The sequence below is a fragment of the Sodiomyces alkalinus genome (assembly GCF_003711515.1).
Source record: "Sodiomyces alkalinus F11 unplaced genomic scaffold SODALscaffold_9, whole genome shotgun sequence".
NCBI classification, from domain to species: Eukaryota; Fungi; Ascomycota; class Sordariomycetes; order Glomerellales; family Plectosphaerellaceae; genus Sodiomyces; species Sodiomyces alkalinus.
Genome location: NW_021167087.1, coordinates 1,435,678 through 1,458,193, shown reverse-complemented (window position 1 = coordinate 1,458,193; position 22,516 = coordinate 1,435,678). Strand labels below are relative to the sequence as shown.

Genomic DNA, 22,516 nt, shown 5'->3' with positions numbered 1-22,516 from the left:
AGACGAGGATTCTTCCGCGGCGAAGGTGTGATATGATATGATGGAACAGTCTGATTAAAAAAAAAAAATTAAAAAAAAAAAAGATCCGCTTCACCTCGTCAGACTCTGCAAATCGTGTCTGCCGTAGGGTAGCACTTTATGCCCTGGACCGGTGGGGTCCTCCGACGCAGATCTCTTCCATCCTCCCCTGCCTCATTTCTATCAACTCTCACCTTTGGCAAAGACCCAAGGACGGCCCAGGAACAGCCCAGGGCAACGGATACGTTCTGTCTTGCTCTTCTCCAGGGGTGGTTTTTTTTCGTGAATATGATGCGTCGGTTCTTAACTTGAGGCCGTTCCTCCTAAGACTTCTTGCTCCTCGAGAATTGAAGTTCAACTCCCAGTGCCCGCTTCACTGTTCGACCTTCCTTTGTTCCTTTTTTCCTTCATCTCCTTCCTTGTGATACCTCATTCTCGACCGCTTGTCACAAGTGACAGAGTGAGAGACAGAGAGAGACAGACAGAGCCATGTCGGCAGAAGAGACTTTCTCCGCCGCATACCTCGCGGAAAACAAGGGCCCGAGCATCCTCGGCAGCACCATCGCCGTCTCCATCGCCAGCACCCTCTTCGCAGGAGCCCGTCTTTTTGTCCGCGGCAAGATCTTGAGGCAACTACATCTCGATGACTACCTTATTATTATTTCTGTGGTAAGTAGTCGCACATGCAGTAACTAGCTGCTGTTGTTCTATCCCTTCCGCCGCGGGAAGCCAGCGAGCACAGAGCAAAAGAGGAAAAAACGAACGCAGCCCCTGACAGAGTTTCGCACACAAAACAAAAAGTTAGCAGGATGGGTATCATTAGCAATGGCCATAACGGCCGTGGCCAACGGAAACGGCAGACACTTCGACACGCTATCGCTACAACAGAAGCAGGACGTGATTCTATGGACCATCGTCGGCTTCCCACCCGGAATCATCTCCTTTGGCGTGCCCAAGCTCGCCGTCGTCGCTCTCCTTACTCGCATCATGAACCCTTCGAGGTGGCACACCATTTTCCTATGGGCCTTGACGGGCCTCTGTAACGTCGCTCTGATGGGCTGCACCGTCATCCTCTTCGCCCAGTGCCAGCCGTCCAGGTCGCAGTGGAACTTTAGTGTTCCGGGAGTGTGCTGGGACCGGTGGATTTTGGTCCACTATGCCATCTTTGCCGGCGGTAAGCTCTATCCATGTCTCCTCTGCAACGCCCTCGGCGCTCCTCTTCTCTCCTCCTCCAACCACAGCTGAGCTGACTGAAAGAATGACGCAGCTTTCTCTGCTTTCGTCGATCTTTACCTCGCCATCTACCCTGCTTTGGTCCTGGCCAAGTTGAAGCTCAACGTCAAGAAGAAGATTGCCCTTACGGTTGCTCTGGGTATCGGCTCAGTGTAAGTGACGTGACGTCGGAAAGCGACCATCGCACAAAGTGCTCAACTAAGCAATCCGGTTTGCAGATCAACTGTCGTCGCCATTTACAAGTGCACTCGTTTGCCTGCGCTCGCTAGTCCCGACTTTTCATGTACGTCAAAGCTGTCTCTCCCCTCCACTTTGTGGAGATATTGTGTTGTGTTGTCTAACTGGATCTTCTAGACGATACTTCCGACCTCATCATCTGGACCATGTACGTTGGCACAGTCTATCACAGGCCCTTTCAACGATTTATTTTATACTAACGCCTTGACCTCTTCTCCAGCGTCGAAGGAAGCACCATCATCATCGCCTCCTGCATCCCCATCCTCCAGCCCCTCGTCGACGTCCTCTTCGGCAAGCGCGCCCTCGGCAGCTCATCCGACCCGCGCTACAAGTACCAGCACTACGGCACCGACCGCTCGGGACCCAGGAACCTCAAGTCCGACATCGACATGCCCTCCGTCCACCGCTCCGGCCACCACATGCACGGCAAGCCGGCGCAGAATGAGGAGGGCGCCAGCGAGTACGAGCTGACCCGCGGGCCCGCGTCGAAGAGCAGCCAGGAGTCGATTTTGGAGCGCAACAGGCTACCGAGCGACGGCGCCATTGTCAGGACGGATGTGTTTACTGTCAAGGTCTCGCAGGCGAAACCGGGGGAGTCGGACAGGGGCATGGGCTTTTGATCCGGTCGTGCGCCCATGTTGTACTACTACGGGTTGGTGGGTGTGTGTAAAAAAAATTAAAATTGATGCAAGGACTCTCGATGCGGGCTTTGCAGCGCTATCATAGTCACGGCGTTTACCGGCGAGAAGGGACGGTTTTCTGTCCCCGTTTGGTTGATCACTTCAACGTCAAGGGGCTGCACTTCTTAGGTTGCAAGTTAGATATACTGCGGTTAGCCATTTTGAGGTAGATTTATTTCACTGAGATTATCACACTGGAGAACTTTTATATTGAGAGTTGAGGCTCTTATACATATCTATATATATATGTGTGTGTGTGTGTGTGTGTGTATCACGATGCTCCCTACGTCGTGTCGGACCCAGACCGACTATCGTCTGAACCGTCAATATATCCGCGCCCAAAATCTTCCAACAGCGAATTCCAATCCTGGATGGTTTCGAAAACATGAGCAAGCACACGGCGAACTGCCATGTTGTGCTTGGTGTTATCTGCCTGTGTTGCGTTCCGCCGTCTCCGTCGCCGGCAGGCGCAACCTCCGGAGACGCAGCCTCCGGGGTGGGAGAAGAGGACAAGATATGCGTGCGCTATGCGAATAATCAGCTGCTCTACGACCTCCGCAAACGTGAGGCGTCTCGTACTTGTCCCGTGGGCGATGAAAGTCTGCGGGTTGAGGGTGATGTGGGCCACGGATGCGGTACCGAGCCTTTCTCCGGCTTGCGGGGCGAGGACTGTCGAGCTTGGGGGAAAGGGCGAGTCGTCTCTCAGGACTGTGATGTCGAGGTGGTGCCCAAAAGTCAGGGCGCCGCCGAAGAAGCACTGGTCGATGATCTCGGCGCAACGGGTGACGTGGTCGTCGTCCTCGTCCAGGTCGTACAGGCTGTGCCAACCGTCGATCAGGGAGTCCGACAACATGTCTTTAGAGGAGTCCAGCCTCCGGTCCTCCCCCGGAGGAAAACGGATGACGGTTTTGACGAGCTCCGACATGCAATGGGAGCGTAGAGAAAGGGTACCGGGCCGGCCATCGTTGTTGTTGTTGTCGTTCACCTGTTTGATACGATGGGGGTGTCTGTGGCAGGAGCAGATGCGAGTCATGTCGACGCATTGCATTCGAGCGATGGTATGCTTATGAGGTGGTATTTGAAGTGAAGTCCCGGGCGGTTGTTGTCATGCTTTGTTGTTTCCAGGACTCTAAGACAGACAGACAAAGTTTCGAGATATGGACGTCTTATACAGTTGAGAGAACGTTCAGGGGGGCCCGGGTTTGGCTGGATTTAGATATAAGTCCAGAAGCTCACTGAAGGAACAAGAGCTACTCAGGGGGGCTGTTCATTGAATCATTGGTGTTCAAGCAATATTCGCACATCTGTTCTGTTTATTTGATGAGTGCAACTTGAAAGAGAATAACACTGGGTATTGTTCTGCTCGAGGCATCGAGGCGTTTCTGGTGTTGAAATATTACAGGTATTGGCCAAAAGGACATGAAGTAAAGAAGTCGAAGCATATCAGGAGCAAGCTAGAAGGACCCGGAAGCATGAAAAATGGTCAGATATCCCGAGGTACATCAATAGGAGCTACATAGCTTCTCTTGTCTTCCATTGTCCGTCTAAGAGTTCATAGAGCTCGAAAGAGAAGACCATGTTGTTCAGAACAAGACGTATTTCTTTCAAGCCATGGTTGACGTACTTACTGATAAAGCCCGAGGAATTACCCGGATCGACATTCATTGCAAGAAATTTACAATAAGTGGAAAGATGTAGAGTGCATCTCGACAGTTCTGTAACTCGAAGCTAGAAAATTGTCAAAGAAAGATATTGGGACTATGAACTTGCAGACTCCAAGTAGATAGATACATGGTGTTAAGTGTTGTTGGTATTGATTCTATGAACGAAGGTAAAGGAATTTAAGAGGTGAAAAAAAAAAAAAAGATAAAAGGATAAAAGCAAATCAACGAAATCACAAAGAAAAGAACGGAGGACGATGTATGTTGATATTGGTCATGAAACTAAAAGTTTAAAATAAAATAAAAAAGCCGAGATAAAAAGGTCCAAAAATGGAACAAAAAGACGAGGTCCTACCCGGGTTCGAACCGGGGCTATTCGGAGTTTTGAAGCTTCGAGAGCGAATCAAAACCGAATGTCCTAACCACTAGACCATAGAACCTTATGGTGTATCTTGGCTGCTTACAACATAAGCGAGGTACATATACTCTGCTGTGCAGTGACAAACACCACACTAGCGTTATGTGAGCACATCACATGGTAATAAAACCAAGGGCACTTTGTACCTTCCCCAAAGTCCGAGCAGCAGCAATTCAGCCCCGGGCCATTCCCCAGGCCAGGAGCTCCCAACACCTCGACGAAGGGCTACAGCGAATCTACCTCTCAAAACTCTCACCGGCTTCCGTGCCTCATTTCTTTTGCTGGAACTCCCCGGGGCTTCGCCTCCAGATAGCCCGCCATGCCAGATAGCCCGCTCCCCGCGCTGGCGGACCTGCTAGGTGGGCTTGACTCGTTCCCTCCACGCCCGAACACGACGGCAAAGGAGCAGAATGATGCCTCAGACCCCGCTTCCGAAGACGAGGACGAGGACGAGGACGAGCTCTTTGTCAGGGTTGATTTCGACAGCTTGAACCAGGCCATGGAAAAGTCCCGGGCACGCAAAACACCGACAACATCCAAGGCCACTCCTAACACGAAAACCGTCCCTCACTCCGAAACGCCGACGCCGACGCGGACCCAAACCCGCGACACGAACGAACCTCATGGATTTGCTGGTCGGGATCAAGAGGTGGCGCATACACAGCGAACTGCGGGCGAGGGGCCGGAAATGAGTACGGAGGGTGTGGAGGAGGATGTGGAGGAGGATGTGGAGGAGGATGTGGAGGAGGATGTGGAGGACGGCCTACACCCACCTGACACTGCCGGCCGCTCGGAACCTCCCCCAAGCAGGCCTGATTCTACCTTGAAGCGGACAGGAATACCATGGGACATGCCGAAAAGCCGCAAAAGGCGACGAGGAACAGAACCATCCAAGGGTACTACGCGACCTACGACGACATCATCGCATTCGGCTCGAGCGTCTCCTAACCTGGGATACCACCCGGCGAATCAGCGGGACGTGGGTCCGGTTTCGGAAAGCAGGAGGGAACCGCGGGCCCCGGAGAAGCAGGTCGCCATGGGCAACGGCGGTGTACGGAGAGGTAGGCCGGAAACGGCATTCACCCGTCCGGAACATGCGGACGCGTCGCTCATCACGTCGCCCGATCCCGGCACATTCCCCCCCTGCACGGTCCCGGTGCCGAGCGAGAAGATGGCACCCATGGTGGCACTAATGGGAACCGGGGGCTGGACCAACGCTGGGACCCAATGGGATACTCTTTTTTTGCAAAACCCCGACAGCTTTCTTCGAGACGACGGCGGCGGCGCAGGATGCGCACACGGCACGATCGACCGGTTGGGACGATTCCTGAAGCTCATGGCGCGTATCTGTAGGGACATACCCCGGCGGCCAGGATCGCGAGAGCAGTTTACGTATTTCGTCGACTGCGAAGCCATTATGCGACAGTACACCTCGTCGATAGACAGGCTGGTCATCCAGGTTGCGCTTGCGACCGAGGGCGAGGGCGGCCCCTCGTCGTCCTCGTCGTCCTCGTCGTGGTCGACTAGCGCGAGGCGCGGTGGGTACGCGGCGGCGGCGCTGCGTCAACGGGTCATCCCGGCAGCGGTATTGGTCCTGGAGCTGGTCTACCTCTCGGGCGCCGCGGCGTCGGCGGAGGGGGATGTGGGGCCGGGGCCGCGGCTGCGGCTGCCGGTGAAAGCGTGGCACTCGCAGCAGACGCTACAGCTTCTGCGGCGGGTGCTGTCGTGGTTGGGCTGGCTCGAGGTGGCCATGTCGGCGGCGGAGGCGGAGGCGGAGGCGGAAAAGCAGCCGCGAGGTGGGGGCGGCCAGAAGCTACCGGCGGCCATGTTGGCACGGCGGGAACTGAAGGAGATGATTTGCTGTCTTAACGCGACGGTGGAGAATGCGTACCGAACCATCAGCCGGGACTTTTGGGGGGATATTCGTTTTGGCGGGGCGGTGGAAAGTAGGGGGCAGGCGGCCAAAGAACGAACAAGGAAACGAGCAAGGACAGAAGCCAAAGCGAGGCGTGCGGAGAGGCGAGTCTGGCGCAGAAAAGAGAGGCTCCAGATGCAACGGTTCAAGGAGTCGGTGATACAGTACACGCAAAGAAGCAGACACGACCCGGAGGAGATGGGGGGACACGGAGACTACGAACATGGACAGGACGGCACGGAATCGGAATCGGAAGCGGAAACCGAGGCAGAGGGCGGGGAGGGGCAGTCGTACCCGGAAGAAGTCATGGGCAAGGTGCTCCGGGTGCTGCGGTACTCGCAACGACCGGACCCGAAGGCGATGGCGTGGAGCTTTGCGTACTCCGAGGCGCACATCTGGGACATGATCGGGCTGATCCGGACGGCTGCGCGGGATGCGGAGGAGAAGGAGGGGAGGCGGATGCCGGAGGCGCTTCGAAGGGCGTTTACCATATTGTACGGCGAGTAGTGAAGTGGGAAGCGGATGAAGATATCCGTGTGTGTAATGGATGAGTAGGGATAAGACGGACAGGGAGGGATAGGAGAAGCCAAGGCGTTCGTGGGATGATACCCGGGGATGATTCGGAGAATCTATTTGCTTATCGCCATTTGCCGTGTGTTTATTGTGCTGACAGCTGACAGCTGACAGCTGACGACGATGATGTTATAGCTCGTGTTGGGAGAGATGATGTGAGGGAGATTGCCGCGACGCGATGCCGACAGGTCCTGTGCCTTCGTTGGGGGCTGCGACTAGGAAGTTGGGGGATTGACGTTGGCGAGGCTGGAGAGCGGGGGGGGGGGGGCGGAGGGAGGTGTTCGGCAGATGTGTCAGCCAGTCGATTTGTGGGGTCACATTCCGTCGACGTATCTGTAAAGTGTACGTTGTAGCCTAGGGTGTAGCGCACTGTGGTGTACCTACCTTAGTAAGGTAAAGAGGAACGAGCAATGTACCGATAGGTATGGGTCCTCCCCCGCAGTTACAGGGTCCGGAACGAAGCTTCCCCTCAACGCCCTCCACCCTATTTTTCTTTTCTCCAACACATCCGTCTCAGTCTCGTCTTTTAGTCCGTCTTTGTTATCTTTTTTATCCTCTTTCCATGCAAGCCAAGAGCTCCGGAGATTTCGATATCGAACACCCGAAACCTCGGGAGAAGAAAAGAATACATTGTATACCGGAAAAGGGAACGCACCAACCACGAAACGGAAAAGGGAGATGGTATGACGCAGGACAGGCAGGTGGATCGCCCTCAACCGTGGTTGCGTCTCGACAATTCTCGTCTTTCATTCCGAGCTCCCTTATCAGGGATTGAAGACGGAATCATATTTTCCGGGCTTCGAATGATTATGAAGAAAAAAAGAAGAAGAAAAAAGAAGAAAAAAGAAGAAAAAAGAAAAAAAAGAAAAAAAAGAAAAGAAGAAGAACAACGACAAAAGACAGGGAAACCAATGCATGTCGCATCAGCAGCCTCCCGTCCACGGTTACAGTAGGTGTCTCTTCATATCATCTGCCGAAGGGCCTGACTCCAACTCCACGTTCTTGGCTGGTTTAGTTTAGTCTTTCGATCATTCGACCCCTCAGATCTGAAAGTTTAGCCTCTTTTCCCCACTGCTCTACTTTCCAAGGTACTTTCTACTTTCTACTTTGTACTTTCCCCCTCATTCTCTCGTCTCTCGTTTCCACACAAAGTACCACGTATATCCTTCCAACCTACATACACGGCCTCGTCGGCATCAACCATCGGAACTCCCCACAGAGGATGGACCTGCTAACGGCTAACCCCAGGTTCCCACGTTCCCAGGGCCCTCCCTCTAAGTGCGGAGCAACGGAGTAGTACGGGGTATCCGTACGTTGTACGTTGTACGCTGTACGCTGTACGTTATACAGTAATACTGTACGAAGCCGAAGCACCGAAGCAGGCGCATTCCTCTTCTTCTAGTCCATGGCCTCTCCTTCAACCTCCGTCTCTTGCGTCTCTTGTCAACGAACGCAAAGCAAGGGCACGCAGGGGCAAGCAGGGGCAAGCAGGGGCAAGGCATACTCGCATTCCAACCTCTCCACATATCGCCGTGTCTTGCGTCTGTCTCTGTCTCTTCTCCGCCATGTGGCATATCACTCCCGACATGTGACCCGGTTGCGTCGTATTTGACCCCTATCGTTCCCGTCTTCCCTTCATATTAGTCCCTCACCCTCACCCTCACCCTCGTCCTGGTCCTGGTCCTGGTCCTGGTCTTTCTCTTGTAGAAGCGACGGCATTCAGACATTCGCCTCATCATCACCCATCACCTACCAGTAAGCAGCCCAAGACACCCTACAGTTCTCTCTCCTTCGAATCTTCAAACCGTGAACCGCAAACGACGTCTACCCATCCCCTCCACCGGCCTTGCGCCCTTATCACAATGCACGGCATCACAGAATCACTGCTTGAGGGCCTCCTCCGGTATTGGCTTCCCATCGCCGTCACCCTCGTCCTCGCTTGGCTCGTCAGAAACCGCTACCACAACGGCCTGAACGAGTACCCCGGTCCCTTCCTGGCCTCCCTGACCGACTGGTGGAGGTTTTTCGACGTCTGGAACCGACGTCCCGAGATTACCCACCGCAGCCTTCACGAAAAGCATGGCGACGTCGTCCGCTTGGGGCCCAATACCCTTTCTTTCGCCGACCCGGCCGCCCTCAAGACCATCTACGGCCTGAACAAGGGCTTCATCAAGGTACAACAGACCTCCCTTTTTTTTTTTTTTTTCCCCTCACTCACCTCACCACCCACAGTCCGACTTCTACATCGTCCAGCAGGCCGTCGTCAAGGGGAACCGTCTCCCCTCCCTCTTCAGCACCACCGACAATACCTTCCACTCCCAGTTCCGCCGATGCGTCAACTCGGCCTTCTCCATGTCCGCCCTCGTCCAGTACGAACCCTTCGTCGACAACACCACCAAGCTGTTCCTCAGCCAGACGAGGAAGCTCTTCGCCGCCAAGCCCGAGGGCTGCGACCTGACCCGCTGGCTGCAGTTCTACGCCTTCGACGTCATCGGCGAGATCACCTACAGCAAGCGCCACGGCTTCGTCGAGAAGAACGAGGACATTGACGGCATCATCGCCTACCTGACCAACCTCTTCCTCTACGTCGCCCCCATCGGCCAGATCCCCTTTCTCGACCGCCTCGTCCTCAAGAACCCGCTCTACCTCAAGCTCGCCCAGTGGGGGTTCATCGACGCCACCTTCCCCGTCGCCCGCTTCGCCCGCGCCCGCATGGCCGAGCGCCTCCCCGAGCTCAAGCCGGCACCGGCACCGGCACCCGCCGACGACGCCAACGAACCGCTGCTCCCCGTCGTCGTCGCCACCGCCCCCGGCGAGAAACAACAACAACAACAACAACAACAGCAACAGCAACCCGACCTGCTCTCCAAGTTCCTCGCCGCCCGCGAGGCCCGCCCCGAGTTCATGACCGACACCCTCGTCCAGACCATGGCCGTCAGCATGGCCTTCGCCGGCTCCGAGACCACCGCCATCAGCCTCTCCGCCGTCTTCTACTACCTCCTCCGCAACCCCGCCGCCCTGGCCCGCCTGCGCGCCGAGCTCGACCACGCATCCCGCGCCGGCCTCTTCCACGACACCCATTCCGGCCTCGTCACCTGGTCCGAGAGCCAGAAGCTCCCCTACCTCGACGCCTGCATCAAGGAGGCCTTCCGCCTGCACCCGGCCGCCGGCCTGCCGCTCGAGCGCGTCGTCCCCGAGCCCGGCATGGACATCGCGGGCCGCTTCGTCAAGGGCGGCACCGTCGTCGGCTGCAGCGCTTGGATCATCCACCGCCGGAGGGAGATTTGGGGGCCCGACGTCGACGCCTACCGGCCCGAACGGTGGCTTCCCGGCCCGGGCGACCACGACGCGGAGGAGAAGAGGGTGCGCGAGATGAACGGCATGTTGTTCCAGTTTGGCATGGGCAGCCGGACCTGTATCGGGAAGAACATTAGCTTGTTGGAGATTTACAAGTTGGTCCCCAGTCTTTTGAGGCGGTTCGAGGTAGTCCCCCGCCCCTTTTTTTTCCCTTTTTCTTTTTATTATTATTTTTATCAATATTCTTGTAATTCTTCTCACCGGACCCGGCTAATCCTTCACCCCCCCTTCCCCCGCAGATCAAATTCCAAGATCCCAACAAGGAATGGGAACTCGTCAACGCCTGGTTCGTCAAGCAAAACAACTTCTGGGTGACCTTCGACGTGCGGGACATCGTGCAACCGCAAAAGAGCGAGAAGACGGATGCATTGTGAGTAGATAACGACTAACGACTACAATGACAACACAGACGGGGCGGGGCAGTTCTCAGGGAGTAGAAGGTGCCTTCGTCACCCCGAGCGAAGGTCTGGGATAAATGGCATGGCGGCCCTGCTTTTTGTTTCTTTTGTTTTTTTCCATGTTCAAGCGTGTATTACTTTGCAGAATTACGTACATGACAAGAGAAGCTTCGGACATGCATGGCACGGGGGCTACAGATGACTGAATGATGGGATCATGAGAAAGGGGGAAGCGAGGTAGGGGATGATTTACGACGTTGGTTAGAGCACGCACACACATAGAGCTCCCACTTCATTAAGAGCACTATCGTTCCATTCATTATACAGCTTCTAGGATGGTCATGTTATGTAGGTTTAATATTTATAAAAAGTCTAATGATAACTAATTTTGGGGAGCACAATTGTACTTGGCTTTGCCTGATGCCACCAAACTGCCTGAAATCTTCAAACGCCCCCCCGGTATCCCGTACATGTATGATATACCCGTCTCATGAACCCAAAAATCGCCAAAAGAAACACTGTTATGGTACAAAAAAACATGCCTTCATACTGCGTTATGCCTCCACAGGCGCCGACGCTCCAAGCTCCACCACCGTGCCACGGGTACGGCTTCGCTCAACCACTGAGCAGCCTCCTGCCCCATCTCCTCCCCAACTGCCTTCACGGCCTCGTCGACCGACCACGACTTGACCGGCCCGAGTTCGCGCGGGTCCTTGCTCAGATCGGTGACCCGGTACTCGTACGCCCTGCCCTCCAACGGCATGACCAGCCGCCAGGGCGCGTCGGCCGATGTCACCGCAAGCATGCCCCCCCCCGAATTGACGACGGCGAAGTTCCAGGCCCGGCGGCCGTTGTGCGACGCCTTGTAAGGCCGAATCAGCGACTGGCCCTCGTAGTCGTGGAGAATGTCCGAAGCGATCCGCGCGTCCTCGTCGTCGAGCGAGCCGCTGTGGACGAGGAGGTCGAGCACGGTGGGGAGGATGGAGATGGAGGTCGCGTTGGCCTCGTACTGGACGCGGGGCAGATGGGGATGCCGAAAGGTGATGGGGATGCGAAAGTTGCTGACGTGGCCGTTCTCGTACGTGCCCGTCTTGTGGTGGTCCTCCTGGAAGGCCTGCCCGTGATCACCGGCGAAGACCACGAGCGTCTCGTCCGCGATGCCCAGGTCGTCGAACATCTGCAGCAGCTCGCCCATCCAGGCGTCGTGATAGCGGATGGTGTTCAGGTACTTGTTAAAGTCCTTATGCCAGGACGACGTGAAGCCCGTCGAGGGCAGATAGGAAACAACGTCAAAGTCGTCGGGCGTGTCCCAGGCGTGATGCGTTGTGCTCGTGAAATGCGACAGGAACATGCGTCGTTTGTTTGCGAGGGCGTCGGTGATGTATTCCTTGAGATATGGCTTCAACACGGGTTCGGGGTAGGCGAAGTAATTGACCTTGTGGTAAAGAGGGTCCGAACTGTTGTATCGCCAGTCGGACTCCAGCTGGGCCCGAGTGACGATGTGCTTGAAGCCGAGCTTCCGGTCGAACACCTCTTGCCTGTCGTACTCTTCGATCTGGGCCTCGAACAAGGCGGGATACCAGGGCTGATTCTGAAAACGGTCCGGAGAGGCCCCACGAGAGGATGATGAATGGTTCGAGGCGGCCCCCTTCCCCCGGCCGAAAAGCTCGAAGATCTGCGGAAGACAGGGCTGATAGCTGTCCGTGTCGGCTTCGTCGAACGTGTCGACGGGCATGGGCCAGGCGCCACAGTGCGTCGCGCCGAAGCTCTTCGTGGACATGGTGGCGCTGGTGTAGGCGCCAACGACGTTGACTCCGCCAAAGTCGGGCCGTGTCGTGTCGTTCCACTTGAGCTCGGGGAACTCGAGGGTTGAGCCGTTGGCGCTGGTGAGATTTCCCGAGCGGCCAGTAATCATCCTCTCGATGTGCGGCGTCAAACGAGCCAGCTGGGCCTCTACCTGGTCCCGATCCTTTTCGTCATTGTGCTCTAGGATGGTGTTATAGAGATCCGAGCCTTGTCGAAGGGGGAAGAGCTCCTCGCGCAGGCTCTCCATTAAAATGAGGACGACGTGTCTGATCTTGACGGAGCCGTTGTCGAGTGCCTCTTTGAGGGGCTGCAGGATGTCGCTGTCAAGGTTGGTGATCTTCAACGGGTCGCTTACGGGGTTATAGAAAGGATTCGAGTCGGACAGTTCAGGACATTGGTTTCTCTCCACGTCGGTCGGTCCTTTTCGACCATTGGAATAATCGTAGCGACGGTGGAGGGGGGAGGAGGAAGTCGGCGACGTTGGCGGTGGTGCTGATGTTGGCGATGGTTGACTCGGAGCAGGAGGCGGATTATTCGCAGCGCCAGAACGACGACTGTGAGGCGTCTGATGAGGTTCATGAGGCGGCGGCATGGAGATAGAAGTGGTAGGAAGGAAAGACCCGAAGGGCGGGTTGGTGAATCGTTCGGGGTCCCATCGGAAGAAACCCCGGGGAACTGAGGTAGTAGGGAACCAGTCCGGGATCCTGTCTCGATAACGGGCGGCCAATTTGCTCTTGGGGCCGGGAGCCCAGCCCTTGAAGTCACCTTCAGGATCTTCCCATCGTGATTTGCGGAGGAGCTTCGGGAAGGGCCACTTGTTCTCCATGATACGTTTCTGATCGCGGCAAAAATGCGTACGGGCTCGGAAGGCGTCGAACAGCGAGACTGGCAATGTGACGGACATGGAATTGTAAGGCTTGGCGGGTCGAACGACGAGGGCAGCGACAAGAAACGCCAGGGTGACTGCCTTGACGACCCACGATGAGAGCAGGGAGGGGGAGAAGTAGCATCGTGACGGTGGCCGGGCGTGAGCGCGTCCGAAGGGGGAGGTCTCGGCATCGTCGTCGACAGAATGAGTGGGGAGTTGTTGGTATATGCTTTCGCTGTCGTCGATGTCTTTCAAATGGGTGTACTTGCCACGTCTAATGGGGGCGAGCATTCGTACTCGATTCCAGCCTGGGAGAGGGAAAAGAAAAGATTCGTGAGTGGCCGAGCGAACGGAAAGGGGAAAGAGTATGACACGGGGTGGATGTTGAACTCACCTGATGCAATCTCATGTCCGATCCATGCCAAGAAGGCGCCCATGACTTGGTAGAGGATGTTGTGAGAGAACCAAGTGATGACGACGAGGACACAGGAAGATAGAATTACGGCAATACTGCCGGAGAGCAACACCTCGAAGGCATCCTTGCTGGATGTATATGTGGAGGCATCTCGCCAGTCGATCTCGCCTCCTGTCTTGAAGAAGAAGCCGAGTTCAGACGAGGCTCCGGCAAGTGACAGGACGCTGTGAGTGCAGCCGAGTCAGCCCTTTTGTTCTCCTTGTCCAGTGATACACGTCACGCCTCCCAGAAGAGGAACAGGACAGTACGTCAGAGGCAGAACGGAAGAATCTTGTTGTACGTACGCAAATAACCCTCCTATAACTGAGGCTAGGAAGGTGACGGAATTCTTGGCAGGCTGTAGGATTAGTCTCGCGAAGCAGATGACGATCAAGTCGAATATGAAGAAGGTGGGGAGATAGAAGGCGAAGGCCAGCACGGGGACGGTTGTGATATGGATGTAAAGGCGGACGAGCTTGCTGGAGACAATGGATACGAAAAATAGGCCGAACAAGAAAGAAAGACGGGGAATAGGAATAGAAGGCATCGCGCCTGGGGGGTGGATATTACGGGAGCCAGAGCATAGACGAAGCTTGGTGAGGAATCGTTATAGAACGAGGACGAGAAGGCGAGAATAAGGGGGACCGTCCGGGTGGATAATTGACGAGGGGTGGGTATGGCAAGGATGCACGGAAAGAAAGAAAAGAAAGGGAAGAAAATAAGAAGAAAACGAAAACGAAAAAGAAGGACGATGACGAGATCAGGGAAGCGAAGGTGTGGAAGAGAAGACGTAGAGAGTGACTCGAGTGAAGGAAAAGAAGAGAAGAGGTTCGCCGTGAGAAAGTGAAGACGAAAAAGGGCAAGCGTGATCAACAGGTATCTTTTACAAAGTACGTAGCTGTTGTAAGGATAAGGTACATCTGCAATTGCAGTGAAACGATCATGCCGCCGTACCGGGTACATCAACATCAACTACCTTATTTTATTTACAACCCTCCTAGAGTCTGGTCTCCCTCCAGGGGATGGCAGTCCCCTGCGCCTCAATCGATCCTACGATGTCCCACCAGGGAGGCAGTATTAATCAGGGGAATAATGTACGGAGTACGTCCTATTGGGTGTTGGATGCTTTTCCATGTGAAGCCGTGCGTTGGTACTGTACTCCGTACTTCCTACTTCGTAGACCGAAGTCCAAAATAGCAAATCGCGTACCAATACTACAAGGTACCTTAGGTAGACCCAGCACAGCCCTGCCAAGTTCCCCCCTTCCCCAGAAGAAGAAGGGAGTCGCGTGGACGAGTGTACCTACTAGGTAGTGTGCATAGGCCTCGGGAAAGTTTGCATAGGCCTCGAGCCCAGGCCACTTTAAAGTTTATATACAACGAAGGCCTCGAGCTCAGGCCACTTTAAAGTTTATATAGGCAACGGCTGGCTGGCACTTTCCCTTCTTCCGTCATCTTACATAAGGTACCGGACGGCCTAACTGATTCGCCAAAGGGGTTCTCCGTACTAATTTCAGGTTGGCGGGGACTCTCCTCGTGCGAAACAGAAACGAATGCGGTACGAGTATCCAAGTATCCGTACGAAGTCATTGTGTGACTTGACTCAGTCTGGCGTACCTGAATTTAGGAGCTCAATTAGCGGGGCCCCCTTTAACGGTTCGCGCTCTCACCCCTGGTCTTTGAAATGGACCGGACCTGGTCTACCCCACCTGGTCCGGATGCTACTCCGTAGTGTACTACTCCGTACTTGATTTGTACTACCGTACCTTGCTGTACCTTACGTACCTTACTTAGTCAGAAGTAATCGTAGGTACCTATTGTGTGTCGGTTCTGTTCCTCTGTTCTCAGCTTACCTAAGGTACCTCTACGCTTATTCTCCCTCATCTCCCTCCCTCCTTTCCAAGGCTGGCTTTTTACAAACCTTGGGGCGGAAATATTAAACACCAATTTACCGTGAAATAACAGCCAAGGGGAGACCAATAACCAGGCAACGGACGCACAGCCTTCACATAAGGTACCTTATGTAATTAATTAGCCACTCGCTTAAGCCTTGCAGTGTTATTGCTAAATGAGGTAAGCAGTACACCCCTGCCAGGGTTAGAACCGTTAGTTTGAATACAACGCAAAATGATTGGCTAAGGATAACAGGGTTCCCTGCGAGTAGTAGTACGACCAAATATAAGAAAAGTAATGGTACTTCTAAGTACCTCTACCTATATAAAACTCTAATACCTTTCCTTAACACTACGTGTAACTCGAGCCATCATGCAACCAACCCAAACTCACCAGACCGTCTCCATTTTAGGGAACAAGCGAACAATCTCCTGGTACTTCTCTGGCCCGACCCATTGGTCAAAGACAAACCCCCAGACAAGCCCCCCTTTTTTTTTTCTTGGTTAATTCTACACTACTCCAACTTGGACTGTATGTTGTCAAGAGCAGTTAAGCAAATGAATGAATCAATGGATGAATATATAATCAATTGAAACCCGACAAGACAAATACTGTTGAACAACAAGGAAGACTGAAGATAGTATGATGATACAAAACACTAATAGGTGGGTCAGGTGATTCCTTCCACTGTTGCGGTTAGGCAGTTTTTCCCTGAATCAACAACACACTTAGCCGACCGACCGAATCGCACTTTTCAACGCCGACTTCCGTAGCTAACTTATAACCTACCTCACGCGGCAACGCTATCCGACCACCAGGGCATCATCATGATGTGGCTAAGTTAGCGTAGCGTCCTCCGGGGCGGAGTGAGCAAATTCGCCGAGCAGGGCGAGCCGTGAAGCCAAGTTTTTCTTCTTCTTCTCTGGGGGGGATCCACTTCTCCAATATTTACCAGGTAGCCATTATTTTAAAAGGACGCCCCCTTCGAAGAACTGGAACTTCTTCGGTGGCAATCACGCGACGAGCTCTCACGCGACACAACCTAGGTACAGCGACAGACACTAAGGTAAGGTACTAACTACCTTGAGGTACGTACAGAGGAACAGGCGACACTGCAGACGACAGAGGACGAAATCCCCCCAACTATCGTCAGCCCCATAGCCCACTCCCCTCCCTCCTCCATTTCTCTCATCTCATCTCATCTTATCATCTTACTTACTCAGTACTCGCCGTATACATACAATCAGTCAATAGGATTCATACGTATATGTAAGAAATATAAGATAGACATGCCAGCAGTTTACTCGGCATCACCTGTAAATATGGCGAGCCGCGTTCGCTTGTACATGCCTTACTTTCAATGCAACATTTCATGGCGTCGTCACCTCGATGCCATCACCTTTCTCGTCGCCCTCGCTTAGGACCCAGCGAATCACCTAGACCGCACTACGCCTCCCTCCTGACTTATCCACTTTTGGACGACAGTCAGGACCGCGCATCGCAAAGTCCAAAGAGCCAGGGACACAAAAAGGGGGTATCGTCCATTGCTATCTCACTCATACGCAGACATGGAAATGCGTACGTGCCGGAATAATTACAACATGTATGGTTCACCTATGTTCAATTCGTTCAACATCTCTGCAACACCGCCCCCCCCCCCCCCTTTTTCCCTTTTACCCCCAACCACAACAGCCGGTGAAGACGCAAGGCCAATAAAAAGAGGCCCTCCCCATCTCACCGCGGGAGGAGATGCGAAAAGACGCCGGAGATGAGAGCAGTGAGTTGAGAGACCCAAAAAAAAGGACGAAGAAAGAGAACAAAAAAAGGCCCTCGACCCGTTTCTGTTCGATTTCCTCGTCCCAGCAAACCCGAGATGCTTTGCTCCTGGCGCTGTAACCCGTAAAAGAAAAACAGTATTAAAGTAGGATCTCGTACCCCAATGCATGAGGCGTGGAGGAAGAGAAAGATTGTCAATCGGTAGTCAAGGACGTGAGAACGGACGGCGTTCTCAGTCCCATTGAGCAACATGACCAAAAACGTTAGGTCAGCTCAATCGGGTCGGGTCGGGTGAGGCCAAGTCCTCGAATGCGAAAAATATCCGCTGCACCAGTCGGAGCAGGCCGCCGTGAATGCGAATGCCGGTCGAAGGGGGAAAGAAGGACGGCCTCTCTACGAGGCGCTGCTCCGAGCTGGGGACTGGAAGTCGGTGATAGAGTTGAGCATCATCAGGTTCTTCTCCTTCATCACGCGGTCCATCTCGTCGATCTGGCGCGCTTGCACTCTAGCTGCTTGGATCTGTGAGAAGAAAAAAAAGTCAGTACGAGTTGGCTCATGAAAAGAAAGAATCCACGCTCCCAGATACAAAAAGAAAAGACAGAATGTCAAGGAAGATGGGAATGGTGGCTGCTTCTACAAAGGGGGCACTCGCACCGATCCTAATGCCGCTGAAGAGTGGTCCTCGTCGTCCTCACCTTCCGCCTTGGCATCGGGGGCCGAGCCGTCCGCGCCCTCTTCGTCCGAGGCCGTGGCGTATTTACTCGCTGCGAGTCCCCTGGACTTCGGTGCCGCGGCCTGCATGGGATCAAAAGAAAGAAATATTAATCAACTTGCTCCTTCGATTTCACCTTGGGTGGTAAAGACCGCGGGTGTAACATACCTTGGCCTCCGCAATCTCGGCGTCCTTCACCTTGACCAAGGCCTCCAGCTCATCGATCCCCTTCAGCTTCTCGTCCACCGTCCTCTTGAGCTCTTCCACCTGCTGCTCCAGCTCGCTGCGCTTGGCATGCGCCTCGTCGGCCACCTTGGTCAGGCTGTCGTGCATATCCTCGTAGTCGACCTGACTCGTCCTGATCTTGTCGTCCGCCTCGAGCCGGGTAGCCTCAAGCTCCCTCCGCGCCGCCGCCAGGTCCTGCTTGAGCGCCTCGGCCTGCTTCTCCGCCGCCACGAGGCTGGTCTGCACCACCTGGAGCTCGGCCTCGAGGCTCTTCCTGGTCGCCTGCAGCGAGTCCAACTCGGTCGTGTCCGGCTTCTGGTTCTTGACCGCGTCCAGCGCCGCCTCCGCCTCGGCCCGCGCCATCTTCTCCGTCGCGAGCTGCTGTCCCAGGTCGCCGTTCTCCTCTTCCAGCTTGGCCAGCGCCGCGTCGGCGGACGCCTTTTCGGCCTCCACCGTCGCGAGCGTATCCTTGGCTCCCTGCAGAGCCGCCTGGAGCTCGTCGAGGGCCGATTTCTGCTTGGCCATCTCCTCATCCAGGGACGCGCTCTGGCTGTCCGACTCGGCCTTCAGCGCCTCGACGGCCTTGGCGTGGGCCGCCGTGAGCTCGTCCAGCTGGCTTTGCGCGCCCGCTGCGCCTTCGGCCTTGACGGCGTCGAGCTGCTCCGCGTGCATGGTGATGAGCTTCTCCACCTCGGACGCGTGCGTTGCTTCGAGTTCCTTCTTGGCAGCCTCCAAGGCCTCTGCGCCGGCGCCCTCTGCCGCCTGGACCTTGGCGAGGCTGTCGTCGAGCTGCTGTCGGAGGGCGTCGAGCTCCGCCGCATGGGCGCTGTCGCCGGACGCCTTGACGTTGGCGAGCTCGTCCCGGTGCGCGGCGATGAGCTTCTCCCTCTCGCCCGCGCTCTCCGACTCGAGCGCCCTGACCACCTCGGCGTGGGACGCCCTGAGCGCTGCGAACTCCTCGGCCAGCGACGCATCCCCCTCGCTCTTGAGAACCTCCAGTTGCTGGGCATGACTGTCTTTGAGGGCCTGGAGCTCCTCCAGATGGGCATCCTTGTCCGCGTTGGCATAGTTCTTGGCCTGTTCGATCTCCTCGGCATGGCTGGCGCGCAGGGCACCCAGCGCCTTCTGGTGTTCGGCTTCCTGGGTCTCGAGAGCAGCGGTGGCAGCGGCATGCTCGCTCTTGGCCAGCTCGAGCGCCTTGGCGTGGTCCTCCTCAGCCTCCTTGAGCGAGTGCTCCAGCTCGTCGTGGGCTTCCTGCAGCTCTTTGTGCTTGGCCTCGAGGGCATGGAACTGCCGCTTGAAGTGCGCATCGCCTTTGAGGCTCTCGATCTCGTCCTCGTAGTCCTTGGAGACTTGCTTCAGTTGGTCTTCGTGCCGGCTAATGAGGGCGGCGTGGTCTCCCTTGGCCTTGGCCAGCGCCTCATCCTTGGCGGTCATCTCATCCGTGAGGCTGCTGACCTGGACACGGAGCGCGTCCGCCTCCTCCTGCGCCTGGGTCACATCAGAACGGGCTGCCTCCAGCTTGCTTTCCAGATCAGCCACCGCCTGTTGCAGAGAAGACAGTTCGGTGACCTTGGCATCTAGGTCGGCTTGGGCCTGGTCGGCCGCCTGTTCGGCCGACTCGAGCCTGCTGGTCAGGGAGGCGGCTTCGGCTTCCAGGGCGGTAATCCGGGCCAAGTGGGCTTCCTGCTCGGCCTGCACCTTGGACTCCTGGGCGGCAACGGCGTCGTTCTGCGAGGCGGTGAGATGGTCGATCCTGGCCTGGAGCTCGGCCATGGCGGATTCGTGAGTGGACTTGAGGCTGGCGATAGCAGTCTCGTGGTCGGCCGAAGATGCCTGGCCTTGCGCAAGGGCCTCGGCGTTCTTTGCCTCGAGGGCCTCGATGGCTGCCTTATGCTCCTGCTCCAGAGAGAGTCGCAACCCCTCCAGTTGGGCTTCATGTTCGGCGGTGGCTTGGCTCAGCGCGGCCTCGCTCGCCTTGCTCTTTTCCTCCTGCTCGGCCTGCAGGGACTCGATCGAATGCTTCACCGAGGCAAGCTCCAGCTCGGCGGCGTCCTTGGCGGCGACAACCTCCTCAAGCTCGACCCTTTGCGTCTCAAGTTGGCTCTCGAGTTCCTCCTGCCTGGCCTTGAGTGCGGCGATCTCCTGCTCCTGGGCCTGCTTCGCCTCGTCGGAAACACCCTCGGTGGGGGGAGCATCTTGCGCAGCGGCGGCAGTAGCAGCTTGCTGTTCGACCTGGGCCCTGAGCTCGGTTAGCTCCGTCTCCTTCTCAGCCAGCTTGGCCTTGAGCTCTTCGATCTCCTTGGCGGATGGCCCGCCGGTGCCGGAGCTGGCGGGACGGAGGGAGGAGCGGGCGGTGCGGGAAGTAGCGGTAGAGGTGGTGCTCGCGGCGGACAGGCGTTTGGTGGCCGCGTCGGCGGTTGTGCTGGTGGCAGGACGGGCGGCGACGCGGCTGGTCGATGTGGTGCCGGCGGTGGGACGCGTAGCAGCACTTGTCGAGGTACGAGCGGAAGTGGTGCTGGTCAGAGGACGCCTAGCGGCAGCGGCGGTTGACGGAGTCGTGGTGGTGATTCTCTTGCCGGGCGAGGAGGTGGAGCTGGTCGTGCTCGGGGCGACGGAGGTGCGTCGGCTAATGGAAGAGACGGACTTCTTCGAGTCGTCTTCGGAAGCAGACACACTAGGCCGCGAGCGATGAGTGGCGACGGAAGAAGCACCAGAGGGTCTCTTGACCGTGGTAGCAGTGGTCCCCGGAGGACGAGTAGGGGGTTTGCTCAATCCGCCAGTGGCACGGGCTGCAGTGCCAGTGGTTCCAGTAGCAGCCCTTGTGGTGGCGGAGACAGCAGGACGACGGACACCGGAAGCAGTAGTGGTGGTCTTCTTCACGGGTGTTTTCTCTTGTGACACTTCGGGTTGAGCGGCAGGCTTGGTCTCGGTCTCGGGTACCGGCTCGGGTTCCGGCTCGGCTTCAGCCTCGGGTGCAGACTCGGGTTCGGGGACAGACTCGGTGACAGAGGGCTCGTCTCGCTGGACGACTTCAAACCCTTCGGTATCAGACATGATGAATATGGATTACGGACGAAGCCAGAGAGAAGTAATGAAAAACTGTTTCGTCGTTGTCGTCGTCGCTGCCGTAGCCGAGGTGATGTGGAAGGCGACGTTTGGATACAGGACCCTATCGAGACGGGGAGCGCGGTTAGCATGTCCAAACCCCGTGGGTGGTAGTGCATCCAGGAGGCTGAGAAGGGGAGGGAATGGCGAGGAGCAGAGGAGCAGAGGAGCAGCCAGCCAGCCAGGAGAGGTGACACAGCACTGCATACAGGGTGATCCAGGTGCACACCCCGCCTGGGAAAGCTCCGTATATGCATGGATCTACCTCGCAAGGTAGGCTAGAGGAATTTCGGGATAAGATGAGGTGGAAGCCGTATAATTCATGACTTACTTCGGACCACGGGATCGATTCCCTTCCCTGGACGAGGAGTGGGTAGAGAGAGCTGCTAAGATAGTCGATGCAAGGAAAGGAAGACCAGTAGCCAGAACTGGTCTTTTTTCTTTTCTATTTTCCTCTTCCTCGAAAACAGCTGGTCTAAGTGATGCAATACAAAAGGGAGAGGAAACCAAATTCGGCGACGGAGTGGGAGAATCCTCAGATAGAAGGGGGAAAAGAGAAAATGGGGGGAAAGAGGGAGATTGAGATGGAGTCGTCGTTCCAAGTGGAATTGGGAATTGCCTTCGCGGTCGCGCTTGGGCCATGCACGCGTTATATAAGGTAAGGTACCTAAGGTAGTACCGAGTACCTTAGGTACACGTTGTACCTCGTACCGTCCGTTGTTGGGACTAGGTTTGTACCTAACTGCGCTGTGGTCACAGTCGCAGAGGTCACAGAGGACACGAGGCACAAAGCACGGACTTCTATTCGCACCTGTTCCCTGAGGGGTTAGATATCCGCACTGCCAGCGAATCAGGGGCGCGAGTTGCTTCGGGTGTCATCGGGAAAACAAACTCCCAAGCTTCGATTCTAAAAATTAAGTACCTTACCGAAGACCCAATAAAGTACTGCGTATAGTACATGTACAACAAATACGGGGCCAGTGCGACAGCCATGGCGGTATGAGTTATATTGGAAGGCCATTGGAGCTTGTGAGCTGTCAATTCAGGAAATGGGGCAACCTATCATCTCGAAAAGAAAAGAAAACATGACATGATCTGAACCACAGGGAAAGAGTGTCATTTGATGTGGGAGATGCAGATCTAAAGGTACCTTGCACAACCGTTGGAGCATGCATGTTCTTGGTA

General features: G+C 55.7%; 7 protein-coding genes and 1 non-coding gene across 8 annotated transcripts; 4 read left to right on the top strand and 4 right to left on the bottom strand.

Annotated features, from left to right (window-relative positions):
- The first annotated feature begins 130 nt into the window (after window positions 1-130).
- On the top strand, window positions 131-2,368 carry SODALDRAFT_335593 (hypothetical protein). Its single transcript, XM_028612503.1, has 6 exons — window positions 131-687; window positions 820-1,192; window positions 1,286-1,403; window positions 1,470-1,534; window positions 1,606-1,636; window positions 1,709-2,368. The coding sequence occupies exons 1-6, from the start codon at window positions 508-510 to the stop codon at window positions 2,106-2,108; spliced, it is 1,167 nt and encodes a 388-aa protein (XP_028464306.1). The 5' UTR covers window positions 131-507; the 3' UTR covers window positions 2,109-2,368.
- Window positions 2,365-3,409, bottom strand: SODALDRAFT_335592 (hypothetical protein). The gene has a single exon (XM_028612502.1). It carries the CDS (start codon window positions 3,199-3,201, stop codon window positions 2,452-2,454), a length of 750 nt encoding a protein of 249 aa, XP_028464305.1. The 5' UTR covers window positions 3,202-3,409; the 3' UTR covers window positions 2,365-2,451.
- A 766-nt stretch (window positions 3,410-4,175) lies between these two features.
- On the bottom strand, window positions 4,176-4,269 carry SODALDRAFT_t159. The gene has a single exon. It is a non-coding gene; the product is annotated as a tRNA-Gln (tRNA).
- A 144-nt stretch (window positions 4,270-4,413) lies between these two features.
- On the top strand, window positions 4,414-6,917 carry SODALDRAFT_335591 (hypothetical protein). The gene has a single exon (XM_028612501.1). The coding sequence runs from the start codon at window positions 4,567-4,569 to the stop codon at window positions 6,667-6,669; it is 2,103 nt and encodes a 700-aa protein (XP_028464304.1). The 5' UTR covers window positions 4,414-4,566; the 3' UTR covers window positions 6,670-6,917.
- A 329-nt stretch (window positions 6,918-7,246) lies between these two features.
- Window positions 7,247-7,901, top strand: SODALDRAFT_220570 (hypothetical protein). The gene is made up of 2 exons (XM_028607334.1): window positions 7,247-7,684; window positions 7,751-7,901. The coding sequence occupies exons 1-2, from the start codon at window positions 7,419-7,421 to the stop codon at window positions 7,791-7,793; spliced, it is 309 nt and encodes a 102-aa protein (XP_028464303.1). The 5' UTR covers window positions 7,247-7,418; the 3' UTR covers window positions 7,794-7,901.
- A 221-nt stretch (window positions 7,902-8,122) lies between these two features.
- SODALDRAFT_299414 (cytochrome P450) lies at window positions 8,123-10,828 on the top strand. Its single transcript, XM_028608868.1, has 4 exons — window positions 8,123-8,909; window positions 8,968-9,525; window positions 9,586-10,218; window positions 10,332-10,828. The coding sequence occupies exons 1-4, from the start codon at window positions 8,598-8,600 to the stop codon at window positions 10,464-10,466; spliced, it is 1,638 nt and encodes a 545-aa protein (XP_028464302.1). The 5' UTR covers window positions 8,123-8,597; the 3' UTR covers window positions 10,467-10,828.
- Window positions 10,829-14,416, bottom strand: SODALDRAFT_352461 (alkaline phosphatase-like protein). The gene is made up of 3 exons (XM_028613593.1): window positions 13,924-14,416; window positions 13,559-13,803; window positions 10,829-13,472 (listed from the first exon to the last, which is right to left on the bottom strand). The coding sequence occupies exons 1-3, from the start codon at window positions 14,163-14,165 to the stop codon at window positions 11,035-11,037; spliced, it is 2,925 nt and encodes a 974-aa protein (XP_028464301.1). The 5' UTR covers window positions 14,166-14,416; the 3' UTR covers window positions 10,829-11,034.
- A 3,263-nt stretch (window positions 14,417-17,679) lies between these two features.
- SODALDRAFT_362305 (hypothetical protein) lies at window positions 17,680-22,210 on the bottom strand (the record flags this gene model as incomplete). Its single annotated transcript, XM_028614448.1, has 8 exons — window positions 17,680-17,805; window positions 17,941-18,081; window positions 18,167-21,264; window positions 21,301-21,532; window positions 21,663-21,717; window positions 21,839-21,963; window positions 22,036-22,078; window positions 22,143-22,210. The coding sequence occupies 8 exons, from the start codon at window positions 22,208-22,210 to the stop codon at window positions 17,680-17,682; spliced, it is 3,888 nt and encodes a 1,295-aa protein (XP_028464300.1).
- Between the last annotated feature and the right edge of the window lie 306 nt (window positions 22,211-22,516).